This window comes from Eleutherodactylus coqui, chromosome 3 (genome assembly GCF_035609145.1).
Source record: "Eleutherodactylus coqui strain aEleCoq1 chromosome 3, aEleCoq1.hap1, whole genome shotgun sequence".
Taxonomy (NCBI): Eukaryota; Metazoa; Chordata; class Amphibia; order Anura; family Eleutherodactylidae; genus Eleutherodactylus; species Eleutherodactylus coqui.
This window is the reverse complement of record NC_089839.1, coordinates 251,696,865-251,715,231: the sequence shown is the minus strand read 5'-3', so window position 1 is coordinate 251,715,231 and position 18,367 is coordinate 251,696,865. Positions and strand designations below refer to the sequence as shown.

General features: G+C 46.4%; 1 protein-coding gene across 3 annotated transcripts in view; it reads left to right on the top strand.

The window, feature by feature from the left end:
* Positions 1-18,367, top strand: part of LOC136621647 (dimethylaniline monooxygenase [N-oxide-forming] 2-like) — a 54,942-nt gene that overhangs the window by 24,471 nt on the left and 12,104 nt on the right. For all 3 annotated transcript variants that reach the window (XM_066597289.1, XM_066597290.1, XM_066597291.1), the window contains 2 exons: positions 4,724-4,912; positions 8,953-9,115. In XM_066597289.1, the coding sequence (XP_066453386.1) occupies positions 4,724-4,912; positions 8,953-9,115 (352 nt within the window). The remainder of the gene's footprint in view (positions 1-4,723; positions 4,913-8,952; positions 9,116-18,367) is intronic.

Below are 18,367 nucleotides of genomic sequence, written 5' to 3'. Positions count from 1 at the left end.
GAGATTCTGGGATTTTTCCCGATCAGGGCGGGCGTTTATTGATTCCGGAGCAGCCGCTAACTTGATAAGTCTGGGTTTTGTCCGTTCTCTGATGGCGGAATTTGTGGCGTTGAAGACGCCAATTCATTTTACCAGCATTGATGCCACCCCTCTCTCTACAGGCTTGGTACGATGGAGGACCCCAAGGTTACAGTTCACGGTGGGGGTCCTCCACTCGGAAGAACTGTCTTTCTTGGTTATGGAAAATGTCGGTTGATGTGGTGCTTGGTATGCCCTGGTTGGCACTGCACAACCCCCAATTTGATTGGTCCACCCGGGAATTGACTCATTGGGGGTCATCGTGTCACAATCACCTGTCTACCATAGCTGTGTGCTCCGCAGATACGGTGCTCATTCCGGAGTATTTGTCAGACTTTCAGGACGTATTCTCCAAACAACTGTCTAAGGCCCTGCCTCCTCATAGGGAGTGGGACTGTGGTATCGACCTGATTCCCGACGGTCCCATCCCTAAGGGAGCCATTTTCAATCTGTCAGGTCGTGAGCATGAGGCCCTCAAGTCCTATGTCTCGGAAGCTCTGGCCAACCGACATATCCGGCCGTCCAGGTCCCCTGCCGGGGCAGGTCTCTTCTTTGTAGAGAAGAAGGACGGGACACTAAGGCCTTGTGTGGATTATCGGGCCTTGAATAAAATCACTGTGAAGAACCAGTGCTCCTTGCCCCTAATTCCTGACTTGTTGAATCAGGTGGTAGGGGCTCACTGGTTCTCCAAACTGGACTTAAGGGGGGCTTACAATTTAATTCGCATCAGAGAGGGAGATGAATGGAAGACAGCGTTCAACACCCCGTTAGGACATTTTGAATGTCTGGTCATGCCTTTTGGACTCTGTAATGCCCCCGCTGTGTTTCAGGGTTTTATGAACGCAGTCTTCCACGACTTCCTGGGGGTATTTCTGGTCATCTATCTGGACGACATCCTGGTGTACTCACCTGACTGGGACTCACATGTGCGGCACCTGAGGTTGGTCCTGACCCGTTTGCGCGAGTATCAACTTTTTGTCAAATTAGAGAAATGTACATTTGGCTCTAAACAAGTATCCTTCCTGGGTTATGTAATCTCACCCACAGAGATTCAGATGGAGTCTGATAAAGTAGCAGCAATCTCCCAATGGGTCAGACCCGACAACCTCAAGGCTCTCCAGCGGTTCTTAGGTTTTGCAAATTTCTACCGCAAATTCATTAGAAATTACTCAGTTATTGCTCAACCTCTGACCGACCTGACTAAGAAGGGGGCTGACTTGGGTAAATGGTCACCGGCAGCCCTTGAGGCCTTTAGCCGTCTAAAAAAGGCATTCACGACTGCCCCGGTGCTAATACAGCCGGACGCACGACTACCCTTTTTTATTGAGGTAGACGCGTCGGAAGTGGGGACAGGAGCAGTATTGTCGCAGGAAGTCAGTGGGAGGTCTGGCTATAGCCCATGTGCGTTCTTTTCGCGAAAGTTCAATTCAGCAGAGCGCAACTACGACGTGGGTAACCGTGAATTGTTGGCTATCAAATGGGCTCTGGAAGAGTGGCGACACCATCTTGAGGGTGCTAGACACCCAATTACCGTATATACTGATCACAAGAATCTGGTATATCTCGCCAATGCGAAAAGACTCACTGCTCGTCAAGCCAGGTGGGCGTTGTTCTTCACCAGGTTTAACTTCGTCGTGACATATATCCCCGGAGAGAAGAACGTGAAGGCGGACGCCTTGTCACGGAGTTTTGGGGTACCAGACAGTGGGACCATGACTCCCGAGAATATCTTAGCCCCCGGCGTGGTGGTGGCAGCGTTAGAGTCTAACTTCGTCCCTCAACTACAGGATGCTCAGCAGGACGCTCCGTCAGGGGTGCCGGAGGGCAGATGGTTTGTGCCAGAGACCCTACGCCCTAGAGTCATGGATGAGTCCCACTCGTCGGCTCTCGCCGGGCATCCAGGGTTCCAGGGGACCCTGGAGCTTTGCTCCCGATACTTCTGGTGGCCAGGCATGTCTCAGGAGATCCGCAACTTTGTGAGGGGTTGCTCGGTCTGTGCTCGCAATAAGAGTCGGCGGCGTCCTCCGGAGGGTCCCCTGAGACCACTACCGGTTCCTTCCAGTCCCTGGTCTCACTTATCAGTAGATTTCATCACTGACCTACCAGAATCCCAGAAGTGCACCACTATCTTAGTGGTGGTCGACCGGTTCTCAAAGATGGCACATTTTGTGGCGTTAAAAAAGCTACCCTCGGCAAAAGAATTCGCCACGATTTTTGTAAAGGAAATAATTCGCCTACATGGGGTTCCCCAAAATATTGTATCTGATCGCGGGGTTCAGTTTGTGTCGCAGTTTTGGCGTGCCTTCTGCAGAAACCTGGGAACGTCGCTTTCCTTCTCGTCAGCGTTCCACCCGCAGACTAATGGTCAGACTGAGCGGAAGAACCAAGACTTAGTGCAATATTTACGGTTGTTTGCTAGCGAAAAGGCTTACCAGTGGGCAGAGTTCCTGCCGTTGGCAGAGTTTGCACTAAACAACCGCCTTTGTTCTTCTACTGGGGTGTCTCCATTTTTTAGTGTATACGGTCAGCATCCTCGCTTCCTTACAGCAATCCCCACTCCGTCGCTCTGTCCGGCAGCTGATGACGCCACAGATACGCTTCGGGGAGTATGGAAAGAGGTGCAGAGAAACTTGGAGGCAGCGGGGGCCCGTATGCAGTTGCGCAGTGGGAAGAGTTTGTCTGTGTCTGAACCTTACAGGGTGGGACAGAAGGTATACCTGTCTTCTAAAAATCTCAAATTGCGGGTCCCGTCCTTGAAGCTGGCGCCACGTTACGTGGGGCCGTTTGCCATCACACGTGTGGTGAACCCACTCGCCTACGAGCTGGGGTTGCCAGCCACATGGAGGGTTCACAGGGTATTCCATAAGTCGCTGCTGAAACCTTTTGTCCCTTCGGTGATACCCACCTCCGGTCCCCCTCCACCCACCCTGGTCCGGGATGAAGTCGAATACGAGGTCCAGGAGATACTGGACTCTCGTCGGTGTCGAGGAATCCTACAATACTTGGTGGCCTGGAAGGGTTTTCCACCAGAAGATCATTCCTGGGTGGCCGCATGTGATGTTCATGCTCCCGTGTTGCTACGGCGGTTCCACCGTCGTTTTCCAGATAAGCCTGGTCGAGTTTCCGGGGGCCCGGAGGTCCCCCGTCAGAGGGGGGGTAATGTTACCATGCAGGGCGGCGCTGGGTCCCGCGGCCGGCGCGCGCCGCTCCGAGGTCGGCTTCGGCGTCCCGGAGCGGTGCTGTCAGGGATCTCTCGGCGGCGTGGAGCAGCCAGCGTGCTGCGGCGTGGGCGTGTCCGCCCGTAGGGTGCCGCCCGCTCTCATCCACCTCCCTTATGCAACAGTGGGAGAGTCGGCTCCTCCCACTCTCCGCCCCGGGGCGGAGGCTTTTAGTTAAAAGGCTGGCAGTGACCTGAACTCACTGCCAGTTATTGGTTCTGCTAGCCTCTAGTCAGGTCTATTCTAGTCTGTCCTAGTTGCTTGTCAGTATCTTTTCGTTTGCCTGAGAGCTACACCTCCAGCCTTGATTCATCTAGTAGTTTTGTTGGTCTGTTACACCTGCCTCTTCTGTCGGCACTCTGTCCCCTGTTAGTAGTTCCATCTAGGCAGTCGCCAGGTCCCGAGCCAGTGCAGGGACTGCCGCCCAGTTGTCCGCCTGGGGTTAGCCAGGGCCGAGGCAAGTAGGCAGGGACAGTGGGGTGCAGGAGATCAGGGCACCCCAACTGGCGCTCGGGGGGCTTAGTGCCGTAACAAATAGTGCTATTCATGGTAATAGTATCCAATATAGCAATAGTGGTCCCCTTTGTGCAGCTCACACCTTTATCACACCTCTTTTGTGCACTCTACAATCTTCAAAGCATAAAGGCCCTTTTACACAAGACGATTATCGTCCTGGTTGTTCAAAACCAGGGTTTTGAATGATAATCGTCCCATTTAAAAGCATGCAGAAACTGAACTACTGGACAAGAGTCGCGCAGTCCTTCAGTTTTCAGCATGCTTAAAAACCGAACAACACATCATTCAATGTAAACAACATCTGTTCATTACTGAGTGGCTGCTGCTTAGAGTGAACGGAGAAGGGAGGGGGAGAGCGGGGAAGAGAACTGTCCTCCAGCCGCCCCGCCTTCCTGCTGGCCGTGCTGTGAGTGATCCAGTTATACTCGCTCCTGTGCAACAACACATGAGCGTGTATACACGGGGACGACTGTCGACATCGTTTGCCTGACACTCATTACATGTAAAATTGCCGTAAGTCTAAAAGTTACTTGTAAACAACATATAAAGGGGTCTGAAAATGGATTAGCGAAGTGAGATTGAAGTCTGAAATTTAGCAAGACTTTCTTTTAAGTTAAAGCAATCACTAATGCTGTACACAGTTTTGGTATCCTCCTTTTGTGCCCTCTATACACTCCAAAGAGTAAATCCCACACTTACTGGCAAACAACCTATCAAGGGATTTGAAAATGGATTAAAGTCTGAAACTTAGTAAAACATTCTTTTAACTCAAGGTAATCACTAATATACTTGAAAATATTAGTGCTGTCCATAGCCTTCAAATCATACAAGTGATATAAGTTAGAACGGATTAACAATAAATATGCACCACATGTGTTCTGCTTTTCACTCCTCTATGTCTGTTCCTATAGGAAACTGTGGAAGAAGACAGAGCTAGTATTTATAAATCAGTGTTCACAAATACTTCCAAAGAGATGATGGGCTACAGTGACTTCCCAATGCCTGAAGACTTCCCTGTGTTTCTGCATCATTCCAGAATCTTAGAATACCTCCACCTGTATGCAGAACACTTCAGCCTTTATAAATACATTACGTTTCAGGTAATTCCAATGTTAAGAACAAAATATTAAATATTTTTTCTCAACTGAGTGTTTTCAAAGTTACAGTTAAAGGGATATTCAGACCCCCCTAGTTGGTGGACAGGGGTCTGCCACTCGTGATTCTTGTCCATCAGCTGATCTTTCGGCCCATTACCAGAGCAATGTGCTGTACCGCTATTACACTTCCTGATACTGACAAGACTGGACTGTAATTAGGAGCAGGAAATGGAATAGAAGTACAGCGCTCCCATTGATTTCAGTGGGAATGAAGCCGGCACTCCCACTTCCTTCACTGACCACTGATAACAATGCTCGGCTTACTGCACCGATAGCGGTCCGGACAATCAAATGACGGACATGGATCCAGAGCAGTGAACCCCTGTTCATAAACTACTGCTGACCTATACAGGTCCCTGATTGGTTATTAGTTGAAAAAAAGCATAGAATACTCCTTTAAAGGATAGTTTAAACTTTTGCACCTGTTTATTTCCCAATGGATATAAAATACAAACATGAAGTAACTTTGTAAACAGTCTTGATTAAAAGTATCCTTCTATCTTGTGTATTTACATAGTTACAACTGTCGATTAAACCTTGTGTAGTCTGATACCACATCCCCCTACTTCTCGCTTACCTTCTGAATGTATTATAGCAGGAAGTAAGGGGCGGACAGAGTGGAGTATGACTGCAGAATCAGACAACATGATTTGTTTGTAGTCTGTAACTTTGTATCAGTACTGTGTACATAAAACATTTGGAGATTTTTAATCAAAACTGTACAAAGTTGCTTCAGTTTTTATTTGATATACAAGAAAATAGTGCAAAAGTTAATAAGTGTGTACAAACATAATTATCATTCTGCAACAGAATATTTTAGGCCCCCTGTCCACAGGCATTGCGAAATATCGCTGCCGGGGAGCAGGGGACAGAACTGTCAGTTTTCTGCAGTGAGCATGTCTGACAGATGGGCTCACCGAGGAGAATCGCGGCAAATTGCGGCATGCCGCCTGCGAGCAGAGAATTGCTATGGTTCTCCACTCGTGGACAGGGGAGCTGCACTTTCCATAGCAACGCAGTGCACAACTGCCCGTGGACAGGAGCCCTAAGGCTGGGGTCAAACGGGGCGGATTCCCGACGGAAATCCCGCGGTTTGGCCGCAGCAAAGACCGCGAGATTTCCGCCGGGAGAACCGCCGCGGAAAAACCTGCGGCGCCTTTGAAGCGGCCCGGCCGCTCGCTCGCTCTTCTGCTGCGGCTGGCGATCCCATAGAGGAGAGCGCGGCCGCAACCGAAAGAAAAAATAAATAGACATGCTGCATTCGGCAAAGCCGCGGCAGCGTTCGCCGCAGCCGCGGTTTCTGCCTGATTTACTGCAGCGGATTGGCCGTCCCGTGTGGACGAGATTTCGGAGAAATCTCGTCCACATGGCTGGCTAATCCCGAGATTAGCGGCCCCAGGCGGACTTGCCGCGGCGAAATTCCACACGGAATTTCCGCGGCAAATCCGCCCTGTGTGAACCCAGCCTAAGGGTGCTTTCACACAGGCAAAATTAGGCTGCAGGATGCAGCGCAGTTTAGGTTTTGTTGTGATTTTCTAACTGCTGAATGGGTTTTGTGGAATATTTTGCAGAATTTCTTGGTTTTTTTTTTTTTTTTTTAGAAATCAATTTTTATTGAAGTTTTGACAATTAAACAGAAATATCAGAAGATACAACATGTAACAAGCATACATGGGAAGGGAGAGTACAACCTGCCAGTATTATGATTTCATACTCAGCTATTCTTTCTGCGATTGGCATTATGAAATGATATTTGTAACCCTTCTAGAGGAGTTTTAATAATAAAATCAGGCAACACTATCAAAACTCTTCTCCTCCAGTTTAACTCTAACCCAACAGATGGTAATATAACACGAGATCTTGGGTTTTTTAACTGCAGATTTTAATTGCAGAATTATATCTTCTGTATGTTGGAAATCCACAACAAGTATTCTGAGACATGGTTGGTTCCATAGTGATAACCTTTTCTACTGCAGATTTGAATTAAAGATGTTTGATTTCAAATGATGCAGATTTCAAGCCCCATAGCATTACATGGGTCTGCAGAATTGTCCATGCGGTATAATTCCACCCATCTGAAAGCACCCACACAAAACTTGTATGTGGCACTTACTTCTGTATATGACCACCTGCATGTCATATTATTTTACTTTAAAGGGGTTGTCCAAGATCTTTGTTATCTATAAAAGACAGCTCTCCCTGCCATAAAAGAACAGTCGTACGGTCACCGTTTCCTGCTAAGTCCTGCACCGCCGCTCCCTGTCTGCCCCATCAGCTTACTTCGCACACTGTAAAGTTTGTGCTTCTAATATATTTTGATACAAAAAGTATCATTCCGCTATGCAATAAATCTACATTATAAATCCATTAGTAATCAACCCTTCAATTTATTCAATAACTGACAAAATACACATCCTGTTAATACTCTCTTTGTTGGTTAACTGAAATACTGTTATATACATATATTTATTGAAACAGATTATAAGTAAGGCAAAGGTGTCAGTTGCCCAGGGACTAAACTTCCTGATTTCCTCAAGTGCTTTCCGGATGCTCCTAGCAACAAGACATAGGAGTTTGACAAGTTTTAAAAGGGGTTTTCAATGCAAAATACTATTGATGACCTCTTCTCAGGATTACATGGGGGCTGCAGGAGAGGTCATCAATAGTTGATCGTTTGGAGAATGAGAGTAACAAGGAAGAGGCGAAGCACTATCCGGAAGCCTAAAGGCTATAAATTAGAATCTTCGTTAGCCGTTTTCTCCCTTTTTCGTGTGGAAATGAAAACACTAATTATGGTCACACCTTTAGGGTGCATGCACACGGGCGGATTTGTATTGCAGAATCTGGAGTGGGCATCTGCCTCTGGTTTCCGCAGCGAATACCTCCCATAGCATGCTATGAAAAAGTGATTCTTCATGCACACAAGCGGAAACCGCAAATGAAAAATCGCAGCATGCTCCATTTATTTTTTTCGCGGATTCCACGTGGACGGCTTCCATTAAAGTCAATGGAAGCAGTCTGATCCGTGGTCCATCCGCAATTTACATTGCAGAAAAGTTGCAGATTCAGAGTCATTGCTAGGCAATGACGCGGGAAAAGCAGGAATTTAAAAAAAACTATCTGTACTGTGCATGTCTGACGGCGAGCTGTGTGGACCCTCCACAGTACAGAGTAGAGAAAAAGAAACCAGGTATGCGTGGATACCGCTGCTGCCAGGGCCGGATTTCGCTGCAGAATCTGACCCACCCATGTGGACGTATGAGCAGGCTAAAAACACGGATGTAGAAGTAACCTTTTTTTAGAGAAGCACGAGACAACCAGGAGGACACACCAACGCCGGATGTGTATTTCCAGCAAGTACTGAGAAAGGGCCGCCGCAGCCCTGAAACATGCTTATATGCTGATCTAAAATAAAATGGAGGAGTTGAGCTAAACATAACATCTCGTGCTTCTCTGAAAAAAGGTTGCATCTGAACCAGTTTTTTTTCTCCCTTTGTTTACCCGATCAATAGTTGATAGGTTGGGAATCACCACTGAGGACCCCAGCCGATCAACGGATTGGGCGCCTGCTGTCAGTGCTGAGATACACAGGGGTTGGAGTGCAAGCGGCTGCTCCGACCCCTGTGTAGTGGCTGGCACTTGTAACTGCAGATGCAGTTTCTATTGATTTTATTGAGTGCTGCGCTGGCAGCTACAAGCACCGCCAGCTGCCCCTCCAACCCCTGTGCATTGTGGTGCTGACATCAGGCACCCAATCACCTGATCGGCTGGGGTCCAAAGCTGCAACTATTGGAAAACCCTTCATGTGTATATATAATGATGTGTATGGCTAACCATGCATCATATGACTTGTCATTTTACGCCCAGGAGCCTCTAAGAACTTGGACTAACCTGGCTGTGTGTTGTATATTGTGATAACCATGCATAAGAGACACTTTAGAAGGCTCCAAGACACACATTAATGCTGTCTTTACTCTATCTAGACTAAAGTTTGTAGTGTAAAACAACATCCAGATTTTGCAAAAACAGGAAAGTGGAATATTCAAATAGAACATAAGGGAAACAGGAAGATGGATATATTTGATGCCGTTATTGTTTGCAATGGACATTACAATGAGCCGTACCTGCCATCAGACTGCTTTGCAGGTGAGTGCTATGAATTATGGTGGTGAGCAAAGCTTAGAGGGTCCAGTAATAATTCTGTGTCCCAGAGGCTTAGAAGTGATGATAAGCAACATACCCTGAAGAGCGGGAGGGTCTGTTGCCTCGGCTTCCATTGGTTTCTGGTTGCCTTTGTTAGACCCTTGCAATGATGCGATGACTAATAGCCGAGTACCATTGAAGCACATATGTACAGGACGACCATAAATAAACTAGAGGCATTCAGAGGTCTTTAGCAAAATAAAACTATGGGGCAGAAGCCAATAAAAGTTGCTGTGTGTACTCAGTGGAGTGGGGGGTTTAGATTTCTAGAAAAAAAAATTGTACTAAACGCTGCCACCAGAGGAATATTTGGCGCTGCTGAGCTGTAAGATATAGGAGTACGCCAAAGTTAAAGGGGTTGTCCCGCGCCGAAACGTTTTTTTTTTTTCAATAGCCCCCCCGTTCGGCGCGAGACAAACCCGATGCAGGGGTTTAAAAAAAACCAAAACGGATAGTACTTACCCGAATCCCCACGCTCCGGTGACTTCTTACTTACCTTGCGATCTTCACCTTGGGATCTTCACCCTCGGTGGACCGCAGGTCTTCTGTGCGGTCCATTGCCGATTCCAGCCTCCTGATTGGCTGGAATCGGCACACGTGATGGGGCGGAGCTACGAGGAGCAGCTCTTTGGCACGAGTGGCCCCATTCAGAAGGGAGAAGACCAGACTGCGCAAGCACGTCTAATCGGGCGATTAGACGCTGAAAATTAGACGGCACCATGGAGACGAGGACGCTAGCAATGGAGCAGGTAAGTGAATAACTTCTGTATGGCTCATAATTAATGCACAATGTACATTACAAAGTGCATTAATATGGCCATACAGAAGTGTATACCCCCACTTTGTTTCGCGGGACAACCCCTTTAATGTCTAAGGACCATCCATTGTGGTTTGGGACAGGATTATGTTTTCTGTACGATGGCTCAGTGATTTGTTATGCTGGAAAGATATGATTAAATGTTCGCTCCTTGTACATTTATTACCACCTCACTGGTAATAAAGTTTAACCTCTTCATGACCAGAGGTGTTTTGGGTCTTTGTGCCCAAAGCAAAATTTAACCTTCTGGAATGCTGTGTTCTAAAGGTGAATTTTTTTCTGTTTCTTAGTCTACCCCAAAATGTATTTTTTTTTGTTTCTTTGTTTTTGGCACATAATGAGACTTCCTTATTTAAAATTGAAGTGGGTGTTAGTTAATTTTTTTTTTAATTTAAGGGAAAATCGTCAGAAATAGGGAAAAATGCAATTTTTCCCCTCATTTTCGCACTCTGTTTTAAGGTAGTTTGTTCAATTCTTAACTCCAAAAATTAATCTACCAGGCAGACTAATGTAAATCCACCTTGCCACGCACCAGATTAGTTTTGGGCTATCAAAGGTGGCAGCACCTGTGGAACCCCAGTTTTGACACTAACCCCTCCCTCCCCATCAAATGTGATACCAACTTTGCTGCGAGGTCCACAAGCTGTTACTGATAGAGTTCCAGTTTTGTGGCTGCAGAGGCTGCACTGGGCTAAAGCATGGTACCTGTAGGTCTGAACAAGAGCATAGTGAGGAAACAAGCTGAAGTCAAGGCTGGCAGCACAGGTGTAGTAATGGGTATTATTGTATCTTGACGCCATCGGAAGCTAGGGGTGTAACAGCCCTTCAATGGAGGGATGGCCTTGTCACACCCCTAGCTCCCAATTGGCTGCCAGTACATCTCCTGCGCCCCCTCCTTCCTCAGTGTCCTCCCTTATCCTGTGTCTCCTATGTTCTGTCTGCCCACCCTTCTCCTGTGCTCCTGTGTACCAGTATGGGCCATCTGATGTCTGTACAAGTCTTCCTGTATGTTGCCAGGTCCAGGGGCAGTCTTCTTTCCCGCCTTTCAGCTGTGGAGTGTCGGCCGTGTTTTCCATGCCCCTCCTCCGCCTCTGTTCTGTGCTTCCCCAGGAGTCCAGCAGTTGGGCAGCTGTGGATGCACAGACGTTCAGCCCTCCGTTGTACGCTCCCCGGAGTCCCCGTAGCGTATAATTTTCTGCACCGCCTGCCACCGCAGGGAAGTTTGGCCCTTAGAGCCGACACACAGCTCTGTGAGCCGGAAGGTCGGAGGATGCAGCGGGGGAGCTGCGCTGTTGTGCTGTGCTCCTTTGCCACCGCCACTCTATGGACACGGTGTGCTGTGGGTACAGGGATATCAGCTGCAGCGTCTGCCTGGGACGTCGGAGGATTCAGCGCGGAAGGGGGAGCTGCATTGTCATTCTCTGCTCCACAGCCGCTGGTGCTACTGCGGGAACAGTGATATGGCCTCCAGCTCTGCAGTGATTGTAGTCGGTGCTGGAGGGTTAGGGGTCTTTTTTGCTGCTAGCCTTACATTATTACCTGTAAATGCTGCCATATAACATATAACATGGCAGCATTTAGAGGTTATAATGTAAGGCTAGCAGCAAAAAAGACCCCTAACCCTCCAGCACAGACTACAATCACTGCAGAACTGTGCAGCCAATCACATTCAGGGAGCGTCACCCCAATGTCAATCTTGACTTCACCAGGACTTCCTGGTGGCGTCAAGATACAATAATACCACAGTAATGAAGCCCAAACTGAAGGTCAAGACATGCAGAGTCCAAATACAGCGCAGAGGTCAGGGAGCACAGAAGTCAGAATGGTAAAAATAGGCAAAGGATCAGTATCAGGATTACTGACATACTGGAGCTTTGTCAAAATTGGAGATCAACTACTTAGACAATGACATCCATCCTTGGGTGTGGATACTTAACATAGGCGAAGCAGGGAGAGGGTTGGAGGGGGACAGGTTTATGGAGCGTACGCTGGCCTTTTAAGAGAAGAGACAGGAGCAGGTGAGAGCACTACGGACAGAGACTTGGGAGCGAGCAAAAGAGTGAGAGCGGTGTGCAGATCATGGATGACAGCGGTGCCCAATCGCAGCCCAAGCTTCAGGTGCGCAGTAGTGGTGCATTATGACATAATCTTCTGGTTGTCCCATGTATAACATCATCTCATACATGCGCATGTGCACATTTAACTTTTTTTTTACTACGGGGACACAAGTTAGCAAGTTAGCTTTAGCCACTGTGGCTGCATCCGACTGACTTGTGGGAAACACGTCTATCCGCTTGGCTAAAGCATCCATGATAACTAGGCAGTATTTCTTACCTCCACATTTGTATAATATTATGTAGTCCATACAAATGTGTTGGAAGGGATACTGCGGTGTAGGACAGTGTCCCCTTCTTGGTCTTATATTCCCTTGTGCATTGTGTTTAGCACAAGTAATACAAGACAAACAAAATTGTTTTAGAGTAGTTTGTAAACCCCTAGGCTGTGAATACTTTTGATATAAGTGCTACCATCCCCCCTGTTGAGACATGTCACAGGCCATGGCTCAAAACTGCTGCACATCTGAAGAAACATTTAGGTAAGATAGTTTGTTTCTCTGTGCAGATGGATAACCCATCAACAAAGAGAGTGTATTCAGCATCTACAAGCGATACATCCTGTAGATCTGGTCTGGGTAACACCTTATCTGCCATCTCTCCTAGACAGTTGTATGGAGGACCATCTGAAGAAATAGGCAGTAAGGTAGATGGATGGAGTGTAGTAAATCTCTCCATCATCAGGTGTGGCTGTGAGAGCAGTAGTGTCCTGCAGGAGAGATGTCTGGAAGGACTGAGATATGAGTATAACTATCTGCATGCGGTATTTTCAGTGTGTGTGGGGGGACAGCACTATAGTGGCAGAAGGTCTGACTGCTTCAACTGCCGCTACTACCGCTTGTACACAGGGTGGGAGCGCTCGGCCACTGGATCTAGACTGCAAGAGTAGTATGCCAGTGGTCTGTTTCCCACCATGTTCCTGATTTAAGACAGGGGTCATATGTCCTTCCCTTGAGTCAACAGTTAGCACAAAGGGCTTTCTATAGTTCGGCAGCCCCCAAGACTGATGTGCCCACCAAAGTCTGTTTTAACCTGACAAAAGCTCCCTCAGAGGGCGCATCCCACTAGATCCTGTCAGCTGCAGCCAGAGGTTCATCATAGATGAGTCTGGTAAGAAGCGCTGTCAGAGATGCATGATTTAGGATCCAAGCTCTGCAGAAGTTTGTCATCCCCAAAAAGGACATCATTTGCTCGTAGTTTTGGGACCCCCAGAATTGCTTGCCTACCTTCATCTGACAGATTATACCCCAAATATTTAACCGTTTGCTGACAGTATTGGAGTTTCTACCTGTTTACTTTATGGCTTTGCTCATAAAAAAACCTCAGGGGGGCGACTGTCCCCCCACAATTCTCTCCACTGTCTACTGCTAGCTACCAACATACAGTAGTAACTGACTACCTCTAGGAGGCTGGAACTTTGCTGAGTGTGCTGACATAGCCTGGGAGAAAATTGTTGGAGATTCACAGCAGCCCTGAGGTACTCTGGTGAAGGTATACGTAATTTTGTCATAATAGCTCATCTCAACACATTTACCGGACATATTCGATACAATATAATCTGACATTTCACAGGCTTATTTGTCTCTGAGTCTGTTATAACTGGTTCAGAGAGGGATTCCCTGTGGGTCCAGCAATTAACCCCTCTTACCATGATATGACTATTACTACATTTTACATTGTCTACATATTGGGATATTAATGCCCTGGTGGCTCCTGAGCCCACCAGGAAAGCAATCATCCGCCCATTCACCTGGAGATCTATCTCAGGCAGTAGAAATTGCCAAGAGATCCTCCAAGTGTTGTACATCCACCTCTCCTAGTCATTTTTCCCCAAGGTGCCTGAGAACATTATTTCTCAGAGCACTCTCAGGCAAAATCACCAGATTTCCCATAACTCAAACACACATTTAAATCCCTGAGCTGCATCCCACCTCTGCTTCTTCCTCTGCCTCTACTTTTACATCCTCTCGCTGTCCAATGACCTCTCTGACTTTCCTGACTTTCACATTCTTCTCCCTGTATAAAAACTCTCACTTTCTCACCCTTTTCTTTGTAAAACTTTTCTGCATGTTTTGCATATTCCAAAACATCCTGCAATGATCCTATCCTAAGGTTAACCATGTATCTCATTATATAACCTCCTATTTCCTTCTTTACTCCACTTACAAACACATTCTTTAATGGCTGATTATATGCAGCATTAGGATCATCTCTCTCCCTGATTATCCTAAGGAAGGGGTCTATTATCTCCTCCCCTCTCATTCTAATTTCCTTCTACAGAACTCCAATCTGGCCCTAGAATTTTTCTATCTGCTCTCTCTATTTTTTTCATTCAATTGTAACTCCTCGTTAACCCTTTGAATTGTTCATCAAACTGTCGGGGGTCTATTTTTATATGGGCGTGACAGTTTGGGGATTTTTTAAACCAGGCTTTAGCAGCGGATAATCTGTATTTCTGCTGATCTTCAGCTGATTTTGTCCGTATTTTATCACATAATTCTTTACAACTAGGAGCTTCTAATTTATTTTTAAATCCATATTTCTTTTCCCACTTGTCATGATATTTGACATAGTCAGGAACTAACTTGTGCATGTACTTCTTATCCCCTTCAAGGACTTCCTCTCGTTGGCAACAACAGAGACATGCGCAGAATGCCTTACAATTTGTTTTTCCCATTGTTAGTAATTATGTTCTTGACGTTGATTTACAAGACAAACAACATAAAACAAGTCTCTGGCCACTAAAATATATAGTGAAAATGCAGGGGTTCCTGACCAGAATCAGTGCTTCGCTATATACACAAAGACTCCTTCTTGCCTTTCCGATTAGGGCCTGTGAACATTGAACACAATAAGGGGCTTGTCCGAAAACAACCTGCACAGCTCTGTTGGTCCTTAATGTGTCCTAGAGGTCAGTGCCCACGTATCAGATCCGCTTATCTCAATCACTCACACATTCGCTTCATGCAGTATAAGACAACAATACAAATATTACAATATGTTAGTAGGCAGCCACCCTCTTTATATTCTTAGTTAACCTATAACACAGTATGAAAGAAAAAGAAGTAGTAGGAAGATAAGAAGTAAAGTTCCTGGACACCCCTGTGTCCCATGACGTCATCTAACCGCTTCTTTTACGTGCTGCACGGAGTAATTCTTTCCTATAGCCTTCTCACAATGGCTATGGTCTCACATAGATTACTGTAATTGCCCCTTGCCAACCCATTTATCTATACTTGCTTCTCATTTACAATACACATTGCACATAGACCACTGCTATTGTCCCTTGACAACCCATTTGTCTATACTTGCTTCTCATTTACAATACACCTTGTAAATTCTACTAACACTAAAGTATACAAAAGAAGAGAGAAGAAAAGTTTAACCATTGTTATACTTACTACACGTTATCTGGGAGGCTTCTAAATTCTTCGGCTAGTTCGGAAAAACGTCACTGTTTCAGACAGGATGCCCGACTGGCCTCTAATGACGTCTAAGCAAGACGGGGGTCTTTTAATGATCAGAGAGTACTTCAGACCCACCTTTTCACAGCCAGGCTGTCCTTTCCCTCTGCAGTGAGTCTTTCTGGCTCAAAGGACCAAAAATGTAAGGAGAATTTATGTGTTTATTAAAGAGAAGATGATCCCAGATCTCGTGCAGAAGTCTGGGCCCAGGAGAAATGCAAATCACACCAGCCTGTGCAGTATCAGATGATTTCTAATTTATTCTAAGGTGTGTGTTGTTTATATACCATAAATGACATCACAGGAAAAGTATATACCTACAAGATTAATAATAATACATGATAGGCTGAAACTAAAATGTTTAACATAAGTTACACCTTTTAAGGTGTAGGCAGCCACCTTTTAAGGTGTAACTATAACATACAATGAAGCCGTTATAAATTCAGTGAAAAGGAATGCAAGGGAGGCAGTCTGGAGACTCTTATCTTGTCTGTCTACCCCGTAATGGTATAGAAAAGGTTTAGTTTAACCCCTTCACTACTTATACTGGCATCATGCTATATCTTTCTAGTCTACAATCCAATAAAAGAACAATTAACTTCATTATTGATCTACAATTTTCTTAACAGTTATATTTCAAGCCCCCCCCCCTGAAAATCCTTGTCGAGGAGAGTCCCCTGCCACTGCTGTCACAGCAGTGGCAGAGGATCCCAATCCTCACCCATTGATCTCAATGGGGCCAGAGCTGCTGTCGCCGGCCCCGTTGGAAACAATGGTAAGGATCGCAAAAAGAATGGACAATTTTGTTTTAATGCTGCAGCGCAAGCGCTAAATCATCGCAAATGCGCATGGAGCTATTGGAAGCCATTGGCTTCATAATTTTGCGATTTCTCGCAGGGCTGAGAAATCATGCGATTCCCTCGCCAGTGTGAAGCCACCTTTACTGTAACAACTGATTGCTCCTGTGCTGGAGAGACCAGCTGATTGCAGTGTTCCTGCAGCATGGGATGGGTTAAACTAACAGCTTCTGATCCAGGTCCTGACGTCAGCACCCAGATCAGAGCCTGTTAGTTGCAGCCATTGCTGGAACTTTTTTGAAACTAGCTGAGAAAAGAAGGATCGTAAATATCCGACAGCTCAGCAAACTAGCCTTATATTTACATGAGGTGGTCAGAAAGGGGTTAACCAGCAAGGTGCATACAGACAATGTTAGATTCCCAGCACTGCAGTCTTACTATACTGATCTGAATAACAGATCGATAGAATCCTTTTACCAGCTGCATTCACATACAGCGCCAAACATTCCCCTGGTGACAACATTTGGTACTATTTTTTTTCTTCAATCTCCGAAGACCTTTAGTTTAAAGGGGTTCTGACATCAAAAAAAAAAAATTGTAATCACCTTGCCTGGCCTGGCCCGATCGCCAGGCATGTCCCCTCCAGCCGGCATTTTATTCTGTGCCTTTAAAGCAGAGCAGGAGCGGTCAAAAAGACCGCTTCCTGCTCTGGTCCGTCCGTCAGGCACTTCCGAGGTCAACGGACGGACCGCCACAGCAAGCACGTCACAAGCAGTGCTTGCTGTGGGCGGCCCGTCCGTCCGGCTGAACTCCGGAGTGCTGCGCATGCGCAGTGGAGACGCAGCCTGTCCTGACTCCTGTCAGAGGGCACCTCTCCACTGTGCATGCGCGCGATCCCGGAGTGGCGCGGCTCGTGCAGACAGAGGAAGAGGAGCAGCGCCTGCCGGGAGATGACCCCCCGATGTCAACAACAACACGGCAAGGTAAGTATTATCTTTTTATGCTTTAGCAGCCATTAAACCATGGGTTCCCTGGGTCCATTAGGCAGAGCAGGGAACAATGGCTGGTAAAGCATAAAAACATTATTCATGTCAGAACCCCTTTAATTATGATGACCCTGTGTGTTATCTGGTGATAGAGCCAAGTAATGTAAGCTCATCAACTTCATCTAATCTCTGTAAAGTAGTGTTGGCACTGCTCCAACCAATATCTTCTGACATACACTGTAATTCATTTGCTAGGTCTTACACCTATTTCAGACGGCCTTCGCCTTGAACTACTACTCAGGGGGTAAATTCACTCTATTAAATTTTCAAAATTTTGAAACTGGTGCCACCAGAGTGCTATTGAATTCATTTTTTTTTTATTACAACCAAACTGAGCATTTATATGTGTGAGGATATACTTGGCAACTGTTGTACAACTACTTTTGGATATATTAAAGTGCAGTATTGCAGAGTTAATCCACATGCATATTAAGGTCCATATTATCCTTGCAACACCTGTACCCCATGCCGTGATAATGTAACTTGGGTTCCATTCATCCGTGCCGGAACTGGGTCTTGCAGTCATGATATGTACAGTAAGGCCATTCTCACACAGGCATTCACAAAACGCAGCGTCCAAAACCGTGGTGTATTACAGCGGCGTTTTCGAATGCATGTTACAGCATTTGACAGCGTTTTTTAACACACCCCATCATTGTCATGGGTGATGAGGTGCGTTAAAAATCGCTAAAAGTCCCTCTCAAATTAATAAATCGCTGTAAAAAGCGGACTGTGTGAGAGCAGCCTAACGTGCAGGGATATTACAGCTGGCTGAATTAGGTGTTAGGCTAGTTACACATGGCTGAGTGCGATATCGAGCTATGAAACTCGGCCCAATATCGCGCTTGGGAATGTGCGAAGTACCAGTGGATGCCATGCGGTTTAGTGTGAATAAAACGCCTCCCGTCCCTCCAGTAAAATAGCGGTCTTCTGGCGCAGCTTTCAGCCACGTCAGAG